We start from the raw sequence: 18735 nt of genomic DNA on the forward strand, positions 1-18735 counted from the left end.
CAAACGCCTTTTTTGTATTTTTTTTTTGGTTTGATTTTGGATTGTTTAAAGTTTTTTTTTCTTCTTATTTTTTGTTGAGTTTAACTGTACCGTGTATCTAAAAATCAGTAAAGGAAATCATAATCATGAAATCTCAAGCCCAGCAATCTCACACCCCGGGATTCTCATCTTCGACTTTTGCATCTGCTACTCTTCTCTCTGTTCTGTACGTCTTAAACTTCCTCGCTGACACTCTCTCATTGAACATCTCATCTAACTCTCCATATGTTCTATCCTTCGTCTCTGGTATCTCTATCCACACAATAAACCATGCAATACAAGCTGTTGCAAAAAATATCCATCCCATTTTCCCACCTAGATTTCCTTCGGTCGCATTGAACATGTATGGTACAGCTACATTCCAAACAGTAGAATAAGAATAGTTGAAAAAGAAACCGAGGGATTGGGATTTAGCTCGTAGACGGAGAGAGGAGATTTCTCCGGCAAGGGAGATGGAAGGGCCGATGGAGGGGCCGATGGTGAACCAAACCATTTGGAGTGTTACACCCACACACCTGTTTAGTGAATTAGCTATGTTCTGTACCAAGTGTGATAAAGGGTAGAGGGAATGTGACGCACCATGATGATGCTTTCGATGAAGAGACACTTGCTGCAATACCCATGATCAAGAAGAGAACAACAGCAACTGAAATACCAGATAAGATCATTTTTCTTCTTCCAATGAAAGTCATGAACCAAAATGTAAAGAAACTACTAATCAACGCAAAACCAATACCCAATTCAATCATCATTGAAGATTGAGATGAAGAAAGGCCGGCTGTGATCATAAAGTATGGAGCGTTAGAGATGAAAGTAGCACCAATCATTTGATTGAGACCGTTTGTGTAAAGAATGATTCTTGTCCTGCGCCAATTTGTACCTTTAAAAAGGTCCATGTAAGAAGTTTCGCTACTGGCGTTGGCTTGGAACTCTTCTTCCCGTGTAATTCGGACCATACTACCGAGAATGGGTTCGACTGAGATCGACTTGTTGTAAAGTTTTGAAAGAGCTTTGGTGGCAGAAGATAAATTGCCTTTTCGGACAAGGTAATAGGGTGATTCAGGAATGATGAAAGCGAATAAAATAATGACTAGCGGCCAAACCCAGTTTGAGGCGAAGAGAACTTTGTATGAAGACTGATCCATGATTGTTACACGATCGAAGGCAACAGATGCCGCGATAAGGTATCCTAAATTCTTCAAATAGTTAGCAACACAGTCTAATGATTGAGAATGAGGCACCTTACCATGCTAAAAGCATACGCTGATAATGCTACTCCGCGAATCCTAAGAGGAGTAATTTCTGATACATAGATTTGACCGGTAGTCAAAGCCATACCAAGTCCAATAGCATTCACCATTTTGCCTCCGAGAAAAGCTCCAGGTGTTGTGGCTGTGTATATGACAGCAGTCCCGGCAATTGAGATGAGTCCAGATACACAGAAGGAAACACGACGACCGAAACGATCTGACACAGGGGCAGCTCCCCAAGCACCAAAACCTGTACATACTTGTGCCATGGCATTCCACAATGATTGCCAATAAGCAGGTATTATGTATGTACCAGGGGATATTTGTTCACCAAATTGCGCTCTAAAAAGAACTGTCAGTTATTGATCCCATAACAACTAGAAATAAACTGACTGGAATGGCACCATGTTCAAACAAAGTGAAAGTGCAATGTTATCGAATCCGTACATCAGTGCCCCCATATTAGCATAGATACAACATAGCACGATGAAAGGATTTTGTTTGATTGTCTGCCAAATGCTGAGGTCCGAAACATCGGGTTGAGTTGTGTCGACCGTTTCCACGCGTTCGAGATGCTGTGCTGACAGTTTAACATTATCGTCTGTGGTCTTGTTGTCCACAACAGGTGAATTTGTTGTCGCCATCGTGCTACTCAAATTGAAGAGATGCTAATCGTCAATTGACGAGATTTAAATTAAGAAAAGGAGGGGGAAAATGGCACTGTTTTAATTCAAGGCGAAACGCTTGTTGATAGTGGAGTGGGGTGGAGTGTGGAGGAGATGTGTTATGTGGAGGGAGTGTGGAGTGCAGCAGAATGAAGCACTTGGTATGGAGAAGATTCTCGGTGGCTGAACTGGAGAAGTCATTGCGTTGGATGTGTGGGGATTGGGGTACGACTCCCCTAAGCCGCCTTGTCACTGCCCTCAATAGGGTGATATCCATGACACGGCCAACATTAGCGATAAGCTTGACGGTACTTGCCAGAGCTAATTTGGAAAGATCTAGGCTGGGGTCATGTCTTATTGAAGGAAGCCAAGGACACTTGTCGCTAACTTTCTGATAATCGCATAAAAAACTGCTTCAGCGAGATGACAGGCTACGTGTTCTATCAGTGATATTAGGCTTCATAATGCTGCTATTGCCAGCGGCGAAAACACTGCCGAAGATCTCATCCAGATGCAGATTCCCGTGACGGCATGTCTTATGGAGATTGAAGATACCCGGCGGCAGCTAGACTAATATCGCATTCTCGGGGTAAGTACTAGAGAGATGTGGGTATGTGTTGGTACATTTCGGTCGACGCTGTTTTGTCCATTCCAAGCACGAGCCCTATGAGCGTCCGTGGTCCATTTAAGCGAGCTACTACTCTTCTTGGAACGTCCACTCTTCCACCTCTTCCACTTCACTCCTTCCACCTTCTCTCCGCATGGGGTAGTGGACGGTATGGGGTACACTAAACACGCTCGAGACATGTTGACGAATCTTTAACCGGACTAAAGTTTCAAGAAGAAAAGTAATTTAAATCTTTGACTACCTTAAAGAATACTTAGTAGCCATGAGCTGCCATTCTTACTTTCAATTGAGCTATTCTTTCTACCACTCAAGCTTTCACCATGCCCTCCTCTCCGTTTCTCACTGACGAAGCACAATGGATCTGGGTGCCAGATTTTGACGATACCATCGATCCTGGTCAATTTGTTCTATTTCGAAAGTCATTTACTCTGGAGAAGCTTCCTACTGAAGAAACAATCCTTCATGTCTCTGCAGATACTCGGTATCGTTTGTTTTTGAACGGCAAACGAATCAGTTTTGGGCCTTGCAAAAGTTATCCAACAAGATGGTATTACGAGACCGTGGATATCACTCCATTTCTGCAGCCTGGAAAGAATGTGTTCAGTGCAAGAGTCTTAAGGTTCTCCGCAACAACTGCGGCCGGCACATCGATGGCCAGAACTTCTCTACCAGGACTCATTCTCTGGTGTCAGATAGGGGTGAGAAGATTCTGAGGTGGCGGTCTACACAATCAATGAGCTAATATATATGAGCAGGAACAAAAGCTTCATACCGATGCAACTTGGAAAGCCGCTAAAGACCAAGAAACATCACTACTACCATCTTCAAAATGGGATTATCGAATGGGCCCTCCTTTTCTAAACCTCAATGAAGAGGTTCATGCGGACAATAAATTTTTGGGATGGGAGGAAGTCGAGTTTGATGATTCATGTTGGAAGAACGCTGAGATAAAGACCTTGAAGAGGAAGATGTCACCAATGCTAGATGCAAGAAAACTCATGCCCAGGCCCATCCCTCACCTTCCTGAAATATCTCAGCGATTTGACAATGCAGTAAAATGCTCTGAAAATTCGAGCTTGAGCGACTGGAAAATGCTACTGCAAAACGATAGACCTTTGAAGTTAGAGGCTGGCACAGATACAATCGTCGAAATCGAATCGAATAGCTTGACTACTGGATTTCTTGAATTTAGCTTCGAGATTGACGGCTATGCATCTCTTGCACCCAAGATTGAAATTCTCTGTGCTGAATCCTATGAGAATGATATGGATAGTGGTCAGCCAAGGTCAAAAGAGGACCGTACGAATTTCAAGACTGGAAAATTGTATGGACCGATTGATGCATACATCTGTCATGCAAACCAGACAAAATGTTATTACGAACCTTTCTGGTGGCGCACATTCCGATATATTCGGATATCTGTAGCGTGTCCCCCACATACCTCACTTACGTTTAACTCCATCACATACCGTTCCACTCATTACCCTTTACCTATCACTACTACTATAAGTAGTACCCCTCTTGTGGAAAAGCTCCACTCGACATCTGTCAATACTCTCCTCAATTGTATGCATGAAACCCATGAGGATTGTCCGTACTATGAACAAAATCAATTTACCATGGACACTCGCTCTCAACTTCTATTCTCCTACACAATTTCTCACTCGGACCTCCTTGCCCGGAAAACAATTCATGAGTTCTTTGCATCTCGTAGAGATGACGGGCTATTGGAAACGCACTTTCCAAATCCTAGCCGCTCCATGAACATACCTCAGTTCTCTTTGTACTGGATATTTATGATTCATGATCATTCATCACACTTCCAAGATATCACATTCATCAAAAAGTATTTGGGCACTATTGATGGAATTTTGGATCATTTCAGTGATCGTGTTAATGAGCTCGGCCTTGTGGGACAATTTCTCGAAGAAGGTACGTGGGCCTTCGTTGATTGGGTGAAAGAGTGGTTTATTCCAGGACGAGGATTTTCTAGTCTAGGAGTTCCCAAAGCATACTTTGACAAAGGAGCTGCAACTATCAACAGCTTAGTTTATGCAATGGCTTTGAGGTCTGCTGCAGTCTTGTCCGAAGCCGTTGGCAGGAAGGACACTGCAAGTGAATACCTTGATAGAGCTAGTGCTATCATTCAGTCTGTCAATAAAAATTGCTATGATAGCAACAAGAGTCTGTATCTCGATGGGCCTGGCGCTATTGGAGAGAGTTCACAACATGTCCAGATTTTCGCAGTACTTGCCGATGCAATTAGTGGAGAGTCAGCCAAAGATCTAATGAGAAAGACTATTCACGAAAGAGAAGCATTGGGGCTTGCAAAGGTATCATTCGCAATGTCCTTCTATATGTTCCGAGCTGTTGCTAAAGCTGGAATTTATGAAGAAGTTTGGGAGGAGTTACTAGGCCCATGGAAGAAGATGCTTGACCAGAATTTGACCACTTGGGCAGAGAGTGAAAGCATGGTTAGAAGTGATTGCCACGGATGGAGTGCAACTCCAATGTATGAGATTGTGAGGGAAATTGTTGGCATTCAATATCCAACCACAGAAGATAGCGAAGGATGTCTAACAACGGTCATTAAACCTAGATATGATTTAGTAAAGCATATGAAAGGGACATTTGTGGTTACGGGAGGTGGAAGTGTAGATGTTTCCTGGGACGACTCTGGAGTGGTTAAGGTTCTCAGCTCTAGTGACATGCGGGTTCAAATGGTACTAAAGGGAGTAACTCACGATACTAAACTTTTAGAAGGCGTGGAGCAATCTTTTAAACTATAAAATAGATCGTATAAGGCATAATACAATGATTTCAATCATGGCCGGCCATCGTTTTCCTAAAATTAGTAATGATGATTCGCTTTCGGGAAAGTTTTCTATCTCATAGAATACATGAAAAATAGACTGCAATGCCGGCTTGTATGAAATACATATCTCATACTTAATGTGTTATTTGGCCGATACCAGCAGAAAAATTTGAGAAATACGTATCGAAATTGTTCATCGACCACACCCTTTAGAATTTTCGGCGTAGATTTCATTGCCATGGTCCCTACACTTGATGCGGTTTATAAGCGATGACGAAATCAGCTGCATATTTCCATTATGATCATTGATATCTCCCTGTAATAATGTATACCATGATTCGATGGAACATCAGCAACAGATAATAGTCGTGTGGTACAACACAACAGATTATTCCCACAGTGATGGTGAATCGCTGGGATACAATTCATTCAACCGTACCAAACACAATCATCTCAACAAGTTTCTTTCTTTGAACGGTATAGATAATCATGTATTGAAACATCTCTGCCGTATTGACACACAATTTTTGTATAAAGTTCTGGCATTCCTCTTTATTAAGACCTTAATGTTGATTCTATAACCCTCGACTTCTTCAAGTAACTTAGAACAAAACTTTTCGCGGCATAAAAGGACACAGCTTCGAACAAAAAGAACGCAAAAAACTTTTATTTCTTACTCCATTCACGTTCTGAGCTAAGAATCTCATCACAAAACACAAAGAATAAATCATCAATCATGAATCAAGCAGCACGCGCCTTGAATGAAATATCACAAAGCCTTAATTTCAACAAGAGACTTCCTCCTTTGGATGCCTATGAAGGTCTAGATACACCTCCACAACTTGAATACACGGATCAGACTTCCTGGATTACTGTTCGTATACATCCTTCCCTTTATTCTCATTCCAGAACCATCTTCCGCCGTCAATCTCGAAATATTTTTCTACCCTTTTATGCAAACTTACGGGCTAATTTCAACATTACAGAGCCACGCAAATAATTATGCTCCTTCTGCCATCGTTCTCTCCCAAGCAAAGTCAGGCACATGGCAACAAATGCTCGCTAGTCTCGAGGCAATCAACAGACTTCGTCATCCAAATGTTGGAGAGGCATACATCAAGTGGAGAAGTCAAGACATGCTTGTCAAACGTCTCTGGGAGGATGTGAAATTCCCTGGTGTAGATCCAGATCCAGTCTATGTGAGTGCTTTTCGGATGAGAGCTTGAAGATAAAGTAGGATAAAACTAATGATACATGATAGACACAAATCCGAAGAAAATACTGTGCAGCTGTTAAAAAGTTGATCAATGAGAAGGCAGAAAAAGGAGAGGATGACACTGCTGCTCTTGTAAGTCTTTTCCGTCCATACAAATGTTCTTACCAGATGAAATTGCTGACAAATCCAAGATCTTCCTCAACGAAACTTATAACAAGAAACTCATGTTAGCACGAAAATTTGAGGTTAGTACCGAGAGCTTCACTGACCGCGTTCGTGCTATCAAGGCCAAGAAGGCTAAGGAGGCGCAGGAGGCTAAGAACGCTGAGAAGAGAATCCAGGAGATTGAGGCAGAAGAAGAGAGAGAAGAGATGATGGAGCAGGGCGAAGACGAGGACTTTGTGGTTGTGGAGATGGAGGATGCGGATGATGAGGATTTCGAATGGGAGGGTGATGATTGGGATATGTCTTGATTAGCTTCTGAGGAGGATTGGGATCGGTAGCTGTTGGTGGCTTATGGAAGGGAGCATTACTATCTAGGTAATCTGGCAGGTTGTTGTGGGTTGCGCGTCTGGTTTATAATGCATTCTTAGTTTTTGCTTTGGGTTTATATTTTGATAAACACCCGAAATTGAATATAATATTCTACTTTACACATTTCTGTATCCTCGTGGATATGCATTTCAGATGGAATCACTCCCTCATTGAAGACAGATGATATTTTACATTGATAATCATCTTGATTAAAAGTAATAATCGGGTGATATCATGATCATATTGTTTCTCGTTTAACCAATTTCTCATGACTTGCTGATTTTACAATTACCCATTTAAAGCAACTAAGATTTCTCTATTATGGTAGCCTGATCTTCTCATAATACCATGTCCATATCACTTCAATTATCCAAACCCTTTATATTTCATCTGATACTACCCACATTTTAATTAACATGTATAGACATAAGCACCTGGCATTTGTCTAGTATGTAGATCCGGACTATTTGATTTCCTGCTAGGATTATCTGGTTTTTCTTTCCAGTTAAATTGAATTCTAAATGTAAAGATGAAAGAGGAAGAGACTTTCGATTTCTGGGCGAAATAATATCTTGCGTTGGTTCTTTCCATTGGTTCCTTTCCCCTTAATTGTATCTCGTCAAATTTACAGTACCGCAGACTGGGCAAATTTATTACAGGCACCACAAAAACTGTGGAAACCCCCAATGAATCTTTCAACGACATACAAGTCTGAGATGCCTCCTATAGCTGTACAACACATCAAACCAATAGAATATCAAGACTGATGCCAATAACCAGTAGCCTCCCATTCTCGAAATACAATCTGAAACGTTGAATGGAATCGTACAACATCAATAACTTTTGAATCATTCAAAAACTGAGTTTCTGGGGTGACACTAGTTTACAGCTTGACCGTACTGCATAGAAAAATAATCATATCCAGTTCCAGAAGTACTTCTTGCTCACACAAACAGCTTTTTCAGTATCTTCCTCGAAATCTTTACAACAAGTTCTGTAATACCTTTGGCATCTCTATTACGCATCCAAACGTAACTCAGGATCTGTAGTAATAATTCTCCTGATAACTTTTTCACATCTAGAGGTCACTACGAGGAAATCAAGATATCAAAAGATCAGAATGGATCTCCCCGAATTCACACCTCAATTTATTCAGCTACAGAACAAGCATTTCCATGAAAGCGATGCTTATCATTCCTCAATGTTCTGGGAGAAGGCTATTCCCAGACTTGCTCGCCACACGATATCGGGCCAGGACCAAAAGGCTGTCACGGATAGATACCAAGCAAAGTGTGTCGAATATTATGGAGATACGGTGCACAATAATTACTTTATGTACTGTTGGGATAAATCCATCTCGAACTATTTCTGTAAGTGCTAGTATAAACTTTAAGGAGGTTAGCCAGGGTAACTAATGTGGTTCGATTCTAGTTCCCGGTGAAACTTTTGTCGGATCAGATCCTGATCCCATCTATGTAAGATATTTGCCTCAGATATCAGAAATTTTAGAGGCTAATCTCATCATTCTAGTCGGAAGTCTTTGCGCAGTACTTCAATGAGCAGGCGCAGGTCAGAGATGAAATGAACGAATGTGGCGTTGAGGTCACAGAACAAGTTGTATGTATTATCTAGCCTTGAAATTCAGTGAGATACACTAATATGAATGCTACAGGATGTCTTGACGAGCCTTAGCAAGGTTTATAACAATCAACTCCAGCTCGCACGTAGATCCCCGAGATATTCGCCTGGCAATGTTCCGAAGGGTACCAGCAGTTCACGTGGTCAGAGTAGCGCTCGAGGGACGAGTCCCCAAGGCAGTATTCCTGAATGTATACCCGCGGAAGACTCTGATGCCGAGTTGCCTAAGCGGAAGAGACGAATGGAAAAGGCTACTACCAAGGCTTTGAGTGAGGGGCTAGATCGTGATTGGGTCATAGTCAAGGACATTCGAGATGATGATTGGGTCTTGGTTGAAAGAGAACCAAGATGATCACTGCATCTTGGTTAGAGCTGCAGTTCAAGCTTGTATTTTTGGGTTGTATTCATCACTCTACCAGGCGATGTAGATGTCATATAATGAGCGTCCTTCTTGTCAAGCGGGTGAACTTCCTCAGTACAGATATGTAAATGGCATATTAATTAGCAAATTAATTCAATCAAAGACTTATTACTAGCGAAATAGAGATATGATTCTTCTTTTCCATGAAGTTCAATGTGTCAACATGAGTTATGACAAGCTTGCAAACTAGACGGAAACCATCAATTGCAGTACAATTTGAATTTTTTAAAGGAAGGGATGAAAGACATATTCACATCTCTGAATGGTAACGTTCACTTAAGAACTTACCAGTGTTAAATACCTATTTTGACTTTAAATTATCCACATCTATGTCAGATCAAAGAACTTGCACACTTTCAAAGAATCAGTTTGTGTTCAGAAAGTTATGATGAGCCATGGTAGTCATCCACTCACTTATTTGTGCTAGCATATAACCTTAAATTCTCGAGATGGTTTGCTGTGCTTTGTATCAAAGATCACCTATTTCACTAGCAAATATATAGGAATCCAATCGATGCCAGTCCAGAAAACTGACTGCCTCATTGTTCGTTTGTGAATTGACCCTAGTGAACTGTTCCTGTACAGAATATGATATGGGTACCGGCTGAGCTAAGCCATACTAGTTACCTGGGTATCTAGTTTCAGTTGCGAATCCAACCTTGGAATTCACCTGTTCTCGCTTGTTAGACAAGCTACTGTAGCTTGTGGGGTCCAAGGTATTTATTTCACAACAAAATTCTCTTCTCAGATTTCAATAAACTCGAACACCTTCTTGCGAGTCTTCTACAATAATCTGCAACACTTCAAAAACCACAACACTCCACAATCAACACATTTTCCTCCTCACAACACAAATTAATATCATGACTCCTCTCGGAGGAATCAGATATCTGATCGCGCATGCGCCGAGAGAAGCACTTGGTGATTCAGAACAGGAAATTCAGGAGTCGATATCCTTTCTTGAAGCAATAGAATGGGTACTCGTGAAAACGGAACGCGAGAGAATGGACAGAAGATTGAATTACTCAGCTCAGGACATCGGACAGCGCCATATAACTTCCACCGATGCGACTAACAACCACGAAGCCACTGAGGAAGGCACCGCTAGTGTCGTCACTAAGAAGGAAGGCGTTCAGGGCAATGTCACCGAAGAAGTCGCCATTGAAGTCTTTCACGAAGATCTCGTCAAGAAGAGTACTGCCGATGAGAAAGTCGCGAAGAAACCTGATTGCGAAGATATTGTTGTGGATGGAGTCACCGAGCAAAGCAAAATTGGAGATTCCGTTCAGGCGGATCTTCTCTTGTTGGGTATGGACATGGAGGATGACGCCGAGAAGAACAACATTGAGAAAGGTGTTATCGCGAGAAATGTCCCCGGAATTCTTATGAACAATTACAACAATTCGGACGCCAATGATGATTTCGAGAACTCTGGAGCCTATTACCATATCATATTGAAGATGGATTGTGGCGACATCGACGAAAAGGTTGTTAAGGCTGAGAGCGAAGACAACGATGATGGCCAGGCTCTAGCTTGAATTTCAAACAATTGGCTGAGATATCACTGAAACCCATTTTCTTCTGTTGTCGAATATCATTGTATGATGGATCGAATGACAATCTTGCAGTGGCTGCGGTAATCATGTCTTCTTTGACTGCGCTCAAAGTCATCAAGGATAATTTCTACTCTACCAATCATAGAAAATGGACATATTAGAGATCAAAACCTGTGCATAATTACAACGTGAATGTATCTTCTCTTTCAACTTGTTTCCATCATTCCATGCTTTATCTATCATTCAAGCAATTCGTAGCTGGACAAAAAGTGTGAAAGCAACAAATGTGACGCAGGTTAAAGGCCAAGATAGTTACAAATTCTTTGTTTAATTTTCCAATTGTTACTCTCACATTGAACTGCAAGTGATCTAATAATACCATAGAATACGGAATTTTGACCTCCAGGAGAAAACAGAGCCGCCGGCGTGTGATGCTTGATACTAAGGAGTGTGGTACCAATCGATATAGCTGAGCTCTGCAAGTCACTAGCAGAACAGAACTGGGCAATGGCCACGAAATACCTAGGATACTCTAAATCTAAATGCATCTGAATTAAACTCACTGGTAAGTGTACATTTCACTGCATTTGCGATCTGTCTTGTAAAACAGCCGTATCACATGCGGCTAACATGTATCATACTCAGTCACCAGAAACTATTCCCCCCAAAAATGAGTTGTAGAGACATGATTGGAGGTGGGGTCTTCTACAATACCACCGCCTATGGACGTAGCAGAGCAAATTCTCTTTTAATGAATTCTACTGTCCACGGGTATCTAAAGACCTTTGGCAAAACACGTGTTAATATTCACTCCGAGCCCCATGCTAGCTCCGTACGGCACTTTTGCACAGCCCAAATCTTCCCAAATTACCATAAAACTTTTCTCACAACTCAAGACTGTCCATCTTTGTTTGTGTCTAACAAACAGAAATACAACTCGAACATCCCGAATCTTAAAGTCAACCTCATCATGTCTACTCTTCCACCATCTGACTTGGCTATATTTAAATACTACACAGAATCGCCACCACCATCGAATAAGTACTCTGGCAAGAGAATCAAGTCAAATGCGGACTTTGCGAAATTTTTGTCCAAAGAAGTTTACAACGCCAGGAAGATGGAACAACAACGTCAAGGTCGCAAGGCCATGCAGATGCATCAGAATCAATCGGTCAAATCCCAGGACATTTCATCTGGACACGACAAAGATCATATGCTTAATCCACCCTGTGATGAGATTCGTAATGATACAAAGGAGAGTACGATTAACGAAATGGGAGAAACAGAGAGAAGAAGTAGATGGACAAGAGAGCAGAGTGATGACAGCCCTACTCTTCGTAAACTGTTGTACACTGATTTGATAATAAAGGAGATGGAAGAACAGGAGAAAAACACGAAATTTGCCAGTTCTGCTTGGATTCCCGATGCAGTTCCTACAAAGAGATCAAGCAAGAAGCATCAGGAGAAAGATGTTAAGTATACTATGGCACCGAAAGCAACAAAACATCGCCATCATACAAGAAGAAATGTCAGAGATCCTGCAGAATTCAAATCACTAGAAGCTCTAATCGTTTCCAGAAAGAATCCCAAGCCAGAAGATTCTGATCTTAAAAGCGACAAAGGAGATCAACAATTCGATACCTTCGTCAAGAACTCCACACCAGCACTCAGTGAGATCAAAGCTAGTTTCCAAGCGACAAGAGACAAAGCGACAACAACAATCAAAAACAGTCAGATTGCTAGAGCAGAAGCAACTAGAGTCATCTTGGAAAGTCAGGCTGTCAGAACTAGAATTGAAAAAGCTCTTGTAAGAAGACACGTCGAAAAATGTCATGCGGAGATTGCTGAGAGTGCTGGACTATCAAGTACAAAGACTGTGATTGCTTCTTCAGTTGATGGTTCTGTTGAGGACATCCTGGAAATGGACAAGAACAACAACAAAGAGATTGCGAAAGAAGCGGTTCAGGAAGCGGTTCAATCTGCAGAACAAGCTGTCCAGAAGGCTGTCCAATCCCAAGACACAACAGTTCAACTCTCTGCCGGTTCTCCCCAGACTTCCAACAGTCCCACCAACACGATGGAAAGCAATGCGAAGAATACCAAGGGTGCGGCTGCCACCAAGGTATCAAAGTATACAGGATGTATGGATGACTATAAGATAGAGTTTGTGACAGAGGCTGAGGATGATGCTGAGAATAATGCCGAGAATGCGGATGCGGAAGAAGATTGGGTGAAGGTCATGGATTACGATGAGGATGAGGATGAGGTTGAAGAAGATGGCTGGCTCCTTGCATGATCAGCCAACAGTCTTCACTGGAAAATGGATTGTTGAAGCTTTCGCATGGTGGTAGTATGGTCTGATGCAGAGTACAAGTAGCCCGGGCAATTAGCATGCCATACAGCTACTTCGCAGATATTTTAGGGAGTTAGGTTGTACAATAACCAGTTTTTGTAAACAATGAAGATCAGAACTTCTGATACGATGCATGATTTCTTTTTATCCACGTAGCTTGCGTCCCGAACTATCATGAGTGAACGCAGCAAACATAAAATATCTTTGAAGCACAAGATGATGCTGTTGCTCCCAGCCCATCATGGCGGGGTAATGCGGGGTAGTGATCTCGGCTGCTATTGGCTACCTCCTGATATTATTCGTCCCCTTTTTGTACCTTAGATAGGTAAGTAAAAATGGATAAAAGCCGGATAATTATCGAATAGCAAAGTACTTCACGATGCTACTCCAGTTCCTAACTATGAACCAATCGAAGTAATCGATCAGAAGTTGATACAAAATATACTCACCACCCACATGCCAAATCTCCCCTTTTCCCACCAAAAACTCACACTGCATAAAGTATAAATGCCATACACATCACCATTACCCCTTAGTCCCCACAAAAACTTGACCACCAACGTGATGAAAAAAAAATCTAAAAAAAATTCCAGATCCATCTATCGAAGCACGCCAGAAGAAAACTTCAGCGTGCATTGCATGTGAATGCCAAGTAGTGGAGATAGCTGTCATTTTCAGCCCGGGTGGAGACTCTTTAGCCCACGGAAGTTATTGCAAGGGCGGGACGAAACAAGACGCTTCGTCCCGCAGGCAATCTATTCTCCTTTGCTAAGGAACAGGCTGACCGGACTGGTGGGACGTGACAGCGGAGTCATTATGTTGTGGATTGTTTGATGCATGTGCGAGAGCGACTGGAACTTGGCGGTGCCTAGACCACCCAAAATAGGAGTGAAACTAAAAGATGCTTCAGGGTGATCATTCAAACAAGCAAGCAAATCAAGGAGCGCCAGAAGGCACCGAGTCTTGCGACCCATTGAGAAGATGGAATTACTAGCTACTGTAGTATAGAATGCCCAAATCGAACTCCGATGCCCCTTCTATTATTCCCATATCCGTTCAGTTCAGTTGTCCTTGTTGCCTCGTGACAAACCATATTGCATGTGCCATCTACCATTTTGACGCAATTTTTTATCGGAACCCCTGATACCTATTACCCCAAAAGAAAATCATCATCATCATGTCATAAAACTCCAAAGAGACACCCAAAGGATGGAAAAAGATCCACAGAAACTCCATCCTCTTTTCCAACACTTGGTATGAAGATCCACCCTCCCTATTTACTCCGAGTCTCTCCTCTCACTCATCTGCTTAGCCCTTCTTCTGGCCTCAATAAATTTATTCAAGTGTTCTCCGATAGGACCATAAGCCTCGACTGGATACCAGCACTTCCCCTCATCATCCCACGTCGTGACAATAATACTAACTTCCGATTCTGGTTGTTGAACCTGACGAACGGGAGCTCGTTCGCGTGCGTTACGGTTTGAGATAGCCATAGGAATGCGAAGAGATGAGGACGAAGAAGCTTGTCGTGGTCGAGAAGAGGCGTAGTTCGGATAAGGAGTTGAGTTGAGCATTCGCTTATTGGAGAAGGCGTGGGCGTTGCGGGGTGGTGAGATCTGCATGGTGATGACTGTTCTGAATGTTCTGGTATTTATGAAATGGAATCAAGAAAGATTAAATTGTAGAAATGTGAATGGAGGGAATTAAATTCGATGATTGGCAGATCTGGTCGACGACGTTGGAAGGCTGAAGACTGGAATGAACATTAATATGTGTAACAATGTAACGGTGTAGAAAAAAGTGCTTTCGTTATTATCAACTTCTGGTCGAACTTGAGTATTTATCTGACGAAGCGGTAGTGAAAAGAGTATGAAGTTCAAAGCCCATTGCAGTGCTTGATATGGTGTAACAAATTGTATGTTTCTTTTTTGTCAAAAAGTAAGAGCGAATTAATAGGTGGGAAAATGTCTCAATATATAGAATGTTTAGGTTGGTTGTGGATGAAATTGAAATGCCTCATAGATTTGATCACGCAGGTCCATCGAACTTTAGAGGAATGTGAAAAGACGCCAACAAAAATTGGGCACTTGTGGATGATGGCTTGTGTATTGGGCTAGCACTGAACATGGTAGGTAAATAGCCCGGGCAAGGTTTTAAAAAATCTAAAAGGGTAATGGCAATCTATCTCGCCTGTTTACGCCCTGTATGTATAAACCTTACCGCAACTTTACGAAGCACATCAGAATCGATCGAATTAGTTGAGACCAAAACCCAATCAATGTACAAGTAAATGTAAGTATTAGCTGAAAGGAGTAATTGGGTTCGGTATTTCCTCGATATTTTTTGGTGCTTGGGCAATGGTGTTATGGAAGGTCCGTTCATGTGCTCCGTGATAATAAAGGGGCTCGGATTGGGTAGTCATCTCACCGCCAGATAAGCTTTGGTGGAACTGTGATTGTCGCTATCATGATACTTGAAGTATTTCAGATACGGTGTACAAGAAGTCTCGTCGACTTTCTTGAAACTTGGTATTGTTCCTGCGAGTTTCCCATTTGAGAGTCTCCATCGAACCCATTCAGTTCCTGATTGGATTCAGCATGCAATTAATTTGTTAATGATGATGTTGGGACTTGGGATCACGCATAGTGGACTTGTATATTCGACTTGGCTATGGTAACCTTACAGTAATAAGCTGTGAGTGGACTCGTGGACTAATGTTTGACTCGTGGTTGGTGAAATTCCCGCTTTTCTAAACGAGTGATAATGGACTTTGATGACTTTGATGAGGGGACCCCATGTGATTTGACCCATCTCCTGATCTTCAACCGATCAAAACCGAATTATAAATGGGCCCTATGGGTGATGATTAACATCACGTGAATTCCCAAGATGTTCTGGAACAATGTTTTAGTGTTCTCATCGAGATTTACTCCTCATTTTAGTTGCGTAGAGTTACGTACTAAAAAGAACACGCCGAGTAAAAGTTTGTTTGGTGGTAGAAGATACAACCGATCACAAGCTCTGGAATAGCTATGGTGTAATCTGCCTTGCATAACGCTGTTGTATAACCTGCATTCGTCTTCGATTTTGGTTATAAGCTATTTGTGGCGAGCATGTGAAGCAATAGCATCTAAATCAACGTTCGATAGGAACTTTTTTGGAATTTTGTGATTCCCAAGAAAAAAGAGTCAAGTGTGTCTCTCAGACAGTACTGAAACCTTGGTAATCGATCTTCCAACCTGAAATTCTATATTAGGAAGACCATTGTTCCCGCAAAACAGGCACAATTGATTCATTGCTATCATTTCCGAATGAAGTCGTGCATCAACTTGACTAGACCCTTTACAGTCACGTCAGCCACATTGAAAATAGAGTAAGTAGGTGCCCAGGTGTGCTTCGATGCTCTGTGCCAACCTCTCAGCACAGCGCATCATGTGGCTTGATATTACTTGATAAAAATTACCTGCAATACACTATTGCTCGGGAAATCGTACCCCACGATCACTATTAGCCTAGTTTCACGACGTTGGACTACCTATATTACCACTGTGATTTAATATTCTGGGGTTTTTGGACCGGATCATGGATTATCTGCTTTGAACCGAATTTTAATTAGCCAGTTGTGTCGTGTTGTCCCAAACAAGAATTTGTCAACCTTCAATATTTCCATCGAAATCATGTAACTTGACCTCATTGCTCGGGGCATATACGAGAGACCAGTTTATTCAACACATCCTTTCCTTTGGTCCTTTTCTGGAGGCAATCCAAGTATCTCAAGTCGCAGCTGGGCTCCAAAAGGACCGGTGGAAACATTGGCGTACGCGTTTCTCTTGCAGTACTGATGCTTCGGTTTGACTTGGACCCTGATGAAAGTTTATCGCACGGTTCCTGTGTTATTTGCGGGGTTGGAATCCTTATTTTGTTTGTATCCTCGCCTGATAATGGTGATTAGTATTCTAAATAGACATCAAAGTTTTGACATCTACCTTTTGACATCCATCTACCTTTTGTTGCGCTGGCACTCGCTGAGCTTGGCAAGTGTAGGAGAGTGTTTGGGTAAAACCTAGGGTTCTTATCCTCATTTTGGCTATTTCTGCTGTTCGCCCGACGGATTCTTGGCCGGAACAGAATTGCCGAGTTTAATTGAAAACATAGCAACGATTAAGATATGCAGCGAGACTGCTACTCTAACGCAGTCTCGGAGTATGGAAGACCATTGCTTCTAAGCCATCTGCATTGCTTTGAAAGAATTTCTCGTGGCTGATGCAGTCCACGTTATCGCATCATCCCTCTACGATTTCTCCCAGAATGTCTAAAGAAGTAGACGATCTTGCCACTAGAACTAGTTCCCGGAGGGCAGTACCCACATTGTCTCAATTCGTTCTATCCTCATCCTCGTATTTGATCGCATATTTTCCAACCCTATACATATTACTTCATGAATGTAACTTGAAGCACAATCTTCGACCTCGATCAAATCCGGTCTGGCTGCTTCGAGCCCCGTCCTAACCAAATCCAGTGTTTGCCAGAAATTATTGAAGACTTGAAGAAGCTGTCTGCACCGAAGCAGGCGTCGGCTATTCTGCCCGCGCCCAAATTGAAGATTGCATGAAGAGAGTTTGAGCTTGGTATCCTCACTGAGGACATAAAGCAGCCAATGCCAGTAGAACAAAATGAAAGGGGCTGATTTGTCTGCATTGCGCAAGGTCCTACAAAAACGGGAAAGAGCATTTGCAAATTCGGAATGACCATAATTTCTCGCGGTAAGAATGAATGTAGCTGAGTTTGAAAACACGTCGCGTGGACCCGACTTGAAATTTTTTAAGTTTGGGCATGATTGATTTAAGCTTTCATTGGCACACCAACAGTGTTGTGCTGTGAAATTACATCCTGCCATCGTCTTTCTTTGGCAGGAGCTTCTCCAGATCCCCCTTTATTTTGATCCTATAGTCTCCGGAGCTAGAAACTTGTCCATTCACTGTATCTTCAACTTCCGACAACCATTGACCTGAAATTGAAACTTGGCATTTTCTTCGATGAAAAGTTTGCCCGGAGTTCTGGTTCGCGGAGTTCATTGCGGCATGTACGAAATCCCCGATAAGCATCCATCAGAAGCTGGAAAGTGGTGCATTGAGAGGGGTGGTGAATAATATGCATCTTCATTACATGATAGAAGATCAAAAGCAACGACGGTCTGCTCTCTGGATATTGCACGACAGTGTCGAATGCAGGACGAAATAAGTCGCATATCATAAATAAGTTCCAGCAAAGCTTCATTTTCGTCCCAATAATCCAATTCAAGCATGTCAATTCAGTGCAAACGATAGAATGTTCAATGTATTGAACCTTACAGAGTTTTGAAGTTACTTTGCTTGGTGTCTGATCAACTCCGACCATTGACCTCCAGCACTGATACCCTCCCCACATTATCGATATCAGGTGATGGTATGTTTTGCGTTCGGATGGTGATGAACATATCTCAAACCTCCGTGTTACTGGAAATGTAAAATACGAGAACCTGTCAAATCCTATTGCCCGTTCATACGTCTTTTATCTCGCCATTCGCCAGGAGTGCTGGTCCTATTACAGTCTGATTCTCATTCTAATGAGATAAACCATC

General features: G+C 42.1%; 7 protein-coding genes across 7 annotated transcripts; 5 read left to right on the forward strand and 2 right to left on the reverse strand.

Moving 5' to 3' along the window:
- Window positions 1-148: 148 nt before the first annotated feature.
- On the reverse strand, window positions 149-1933 carry EAE98_010610 (uncharacterized protein; the record flags this gene model as incomplete). Its single annotated transcript, XM_038958231.1, has 4 exons — window positions 149-554; window positions 619-1235; window positions 1286-1631; window positions 1683-1933. The coding sequence occupies 4 exons, from the start codon at window positions 1931-1933 to the stop codon at window positions 149-151; spliced, it is 1620 nt and encodes a 539-aa protein (XP_038805415.1).
- Window positions 1934-2902: 969 nt separating this feature from the next.
- Window positions 2903-5371, forward strand: EAE98_010611 (uncharacterized protein; the record flags this gene model as incomplete). Its single annotated transcript, XM_038958232.1, has 2 exons — window positions 2903-3280; window positions 3338-5371. 2 exons carry the CDS (start codon window positions 2903-2905, stop codon window positions 5369-5371), a joined length of 2412 nt encoding a protein of 803 aa, XP_038805416.1.
- A 762-nt stretch (window positions 5372-6133) lies between these two features.
- EAE98_010612 (uncharacterized protein) lies at window positions 6134-7086 on the forward strand (the record flags this gene model as incomplete). The annotated part of the gene is made up of 4 exons (XM_038958233.1): window positions 6134-6271; window positions 6384-6596; window positions 6659-6745; window positions 6805-7086. 4 exons carry the CDS (start codon window positions 6134-6136, stop codon window positions 7084-7086), a joined length of 720 nt encoding a protein of 239 aa, XP_038805417.1.
- A 1181-nt stretch (window positions 7087-8267) lies between these two features.
- On the forward strand, window positions 8268-9137 carry EAE98_010613 (uncharacterized protein; the record flags this gene model as incomplete). Its single annotated transcript, XM_038958234.1, has 4 exons — window positions 8268-8517; window positions 8579-8622; window positions 8678-8764; window positions 8820-9137. 4 exons carry the CDS (start codon window positions 8268-8270, stop codon window positions 9135-9137), a joined length of 699 nt encoding a protein of 232 aa, XP_038805418.1.
- Window positions 9138-10069: 932 nt separating this feature from the next.
- On the forward strand, window positions 10070-10744 carry EAE98_010614 (uncharacterized protein; the record flags this gene model as incomplete). Its single annotated transcript, XM_038958235.1, has 1 exon — window positions 10070-10744. One exon carries the CDS (start codon window positions 10070-10072, stop codon window positions 10742-10744), a length of 675 nt encoding a protein of 224 aa, XP_038805419.1.
- A 988-nt stretch (window positions 10745-11732) lies between these two features.
- Window positions 11733-13058, forward strand: EAE98_010615 (uncharacterized protein; the record flags this gene model as incomplete). Its single annotated transcript, XM_038958236.1, has 1 exon — window positions 11733-13058. The coding sequence occupies one exon, from the start codon at window positions 11733-11735 to the stop codon at window positions 13056-13058; it is 1326 nt and encodes a 441-aa protein (XP_038805420.1).
- Window positions 13059-14392: 1334 nt separating this feature from the next.
- On the reverse strand, window positions 14393-14737 carry EAE98_010616 (uncharacterized protein; the record flags this gene model as incomplete). The annotated part of the gene is made up of 1 exon (XM_038958237.1): window positions 14393-14737. The coding sequence occupies one exon, from the start codon at window positions 14735-14737 to the stop codon at window positions 14393-14395; it is 345 nt and encodes a 114-aa protein (XP_038805421.1).
- Window positions 14738-18735: the final 3998 nt, after the last annotated feature.

The sequence above is a fragment of the Botrytis deweyae genome (assembly GCF_014898535.1).
Source record: "Botrytis deweyae strain B1 chromosome Unknown BDEW_038, whole genome shotgun sequence".
Lineage (NCBI taxonomy): Eukaryota > Fungi > Ascomycota > Leotiomycetes > Helotiales > Sclerotiniaceae > Botrytis > Botrytis deweyae.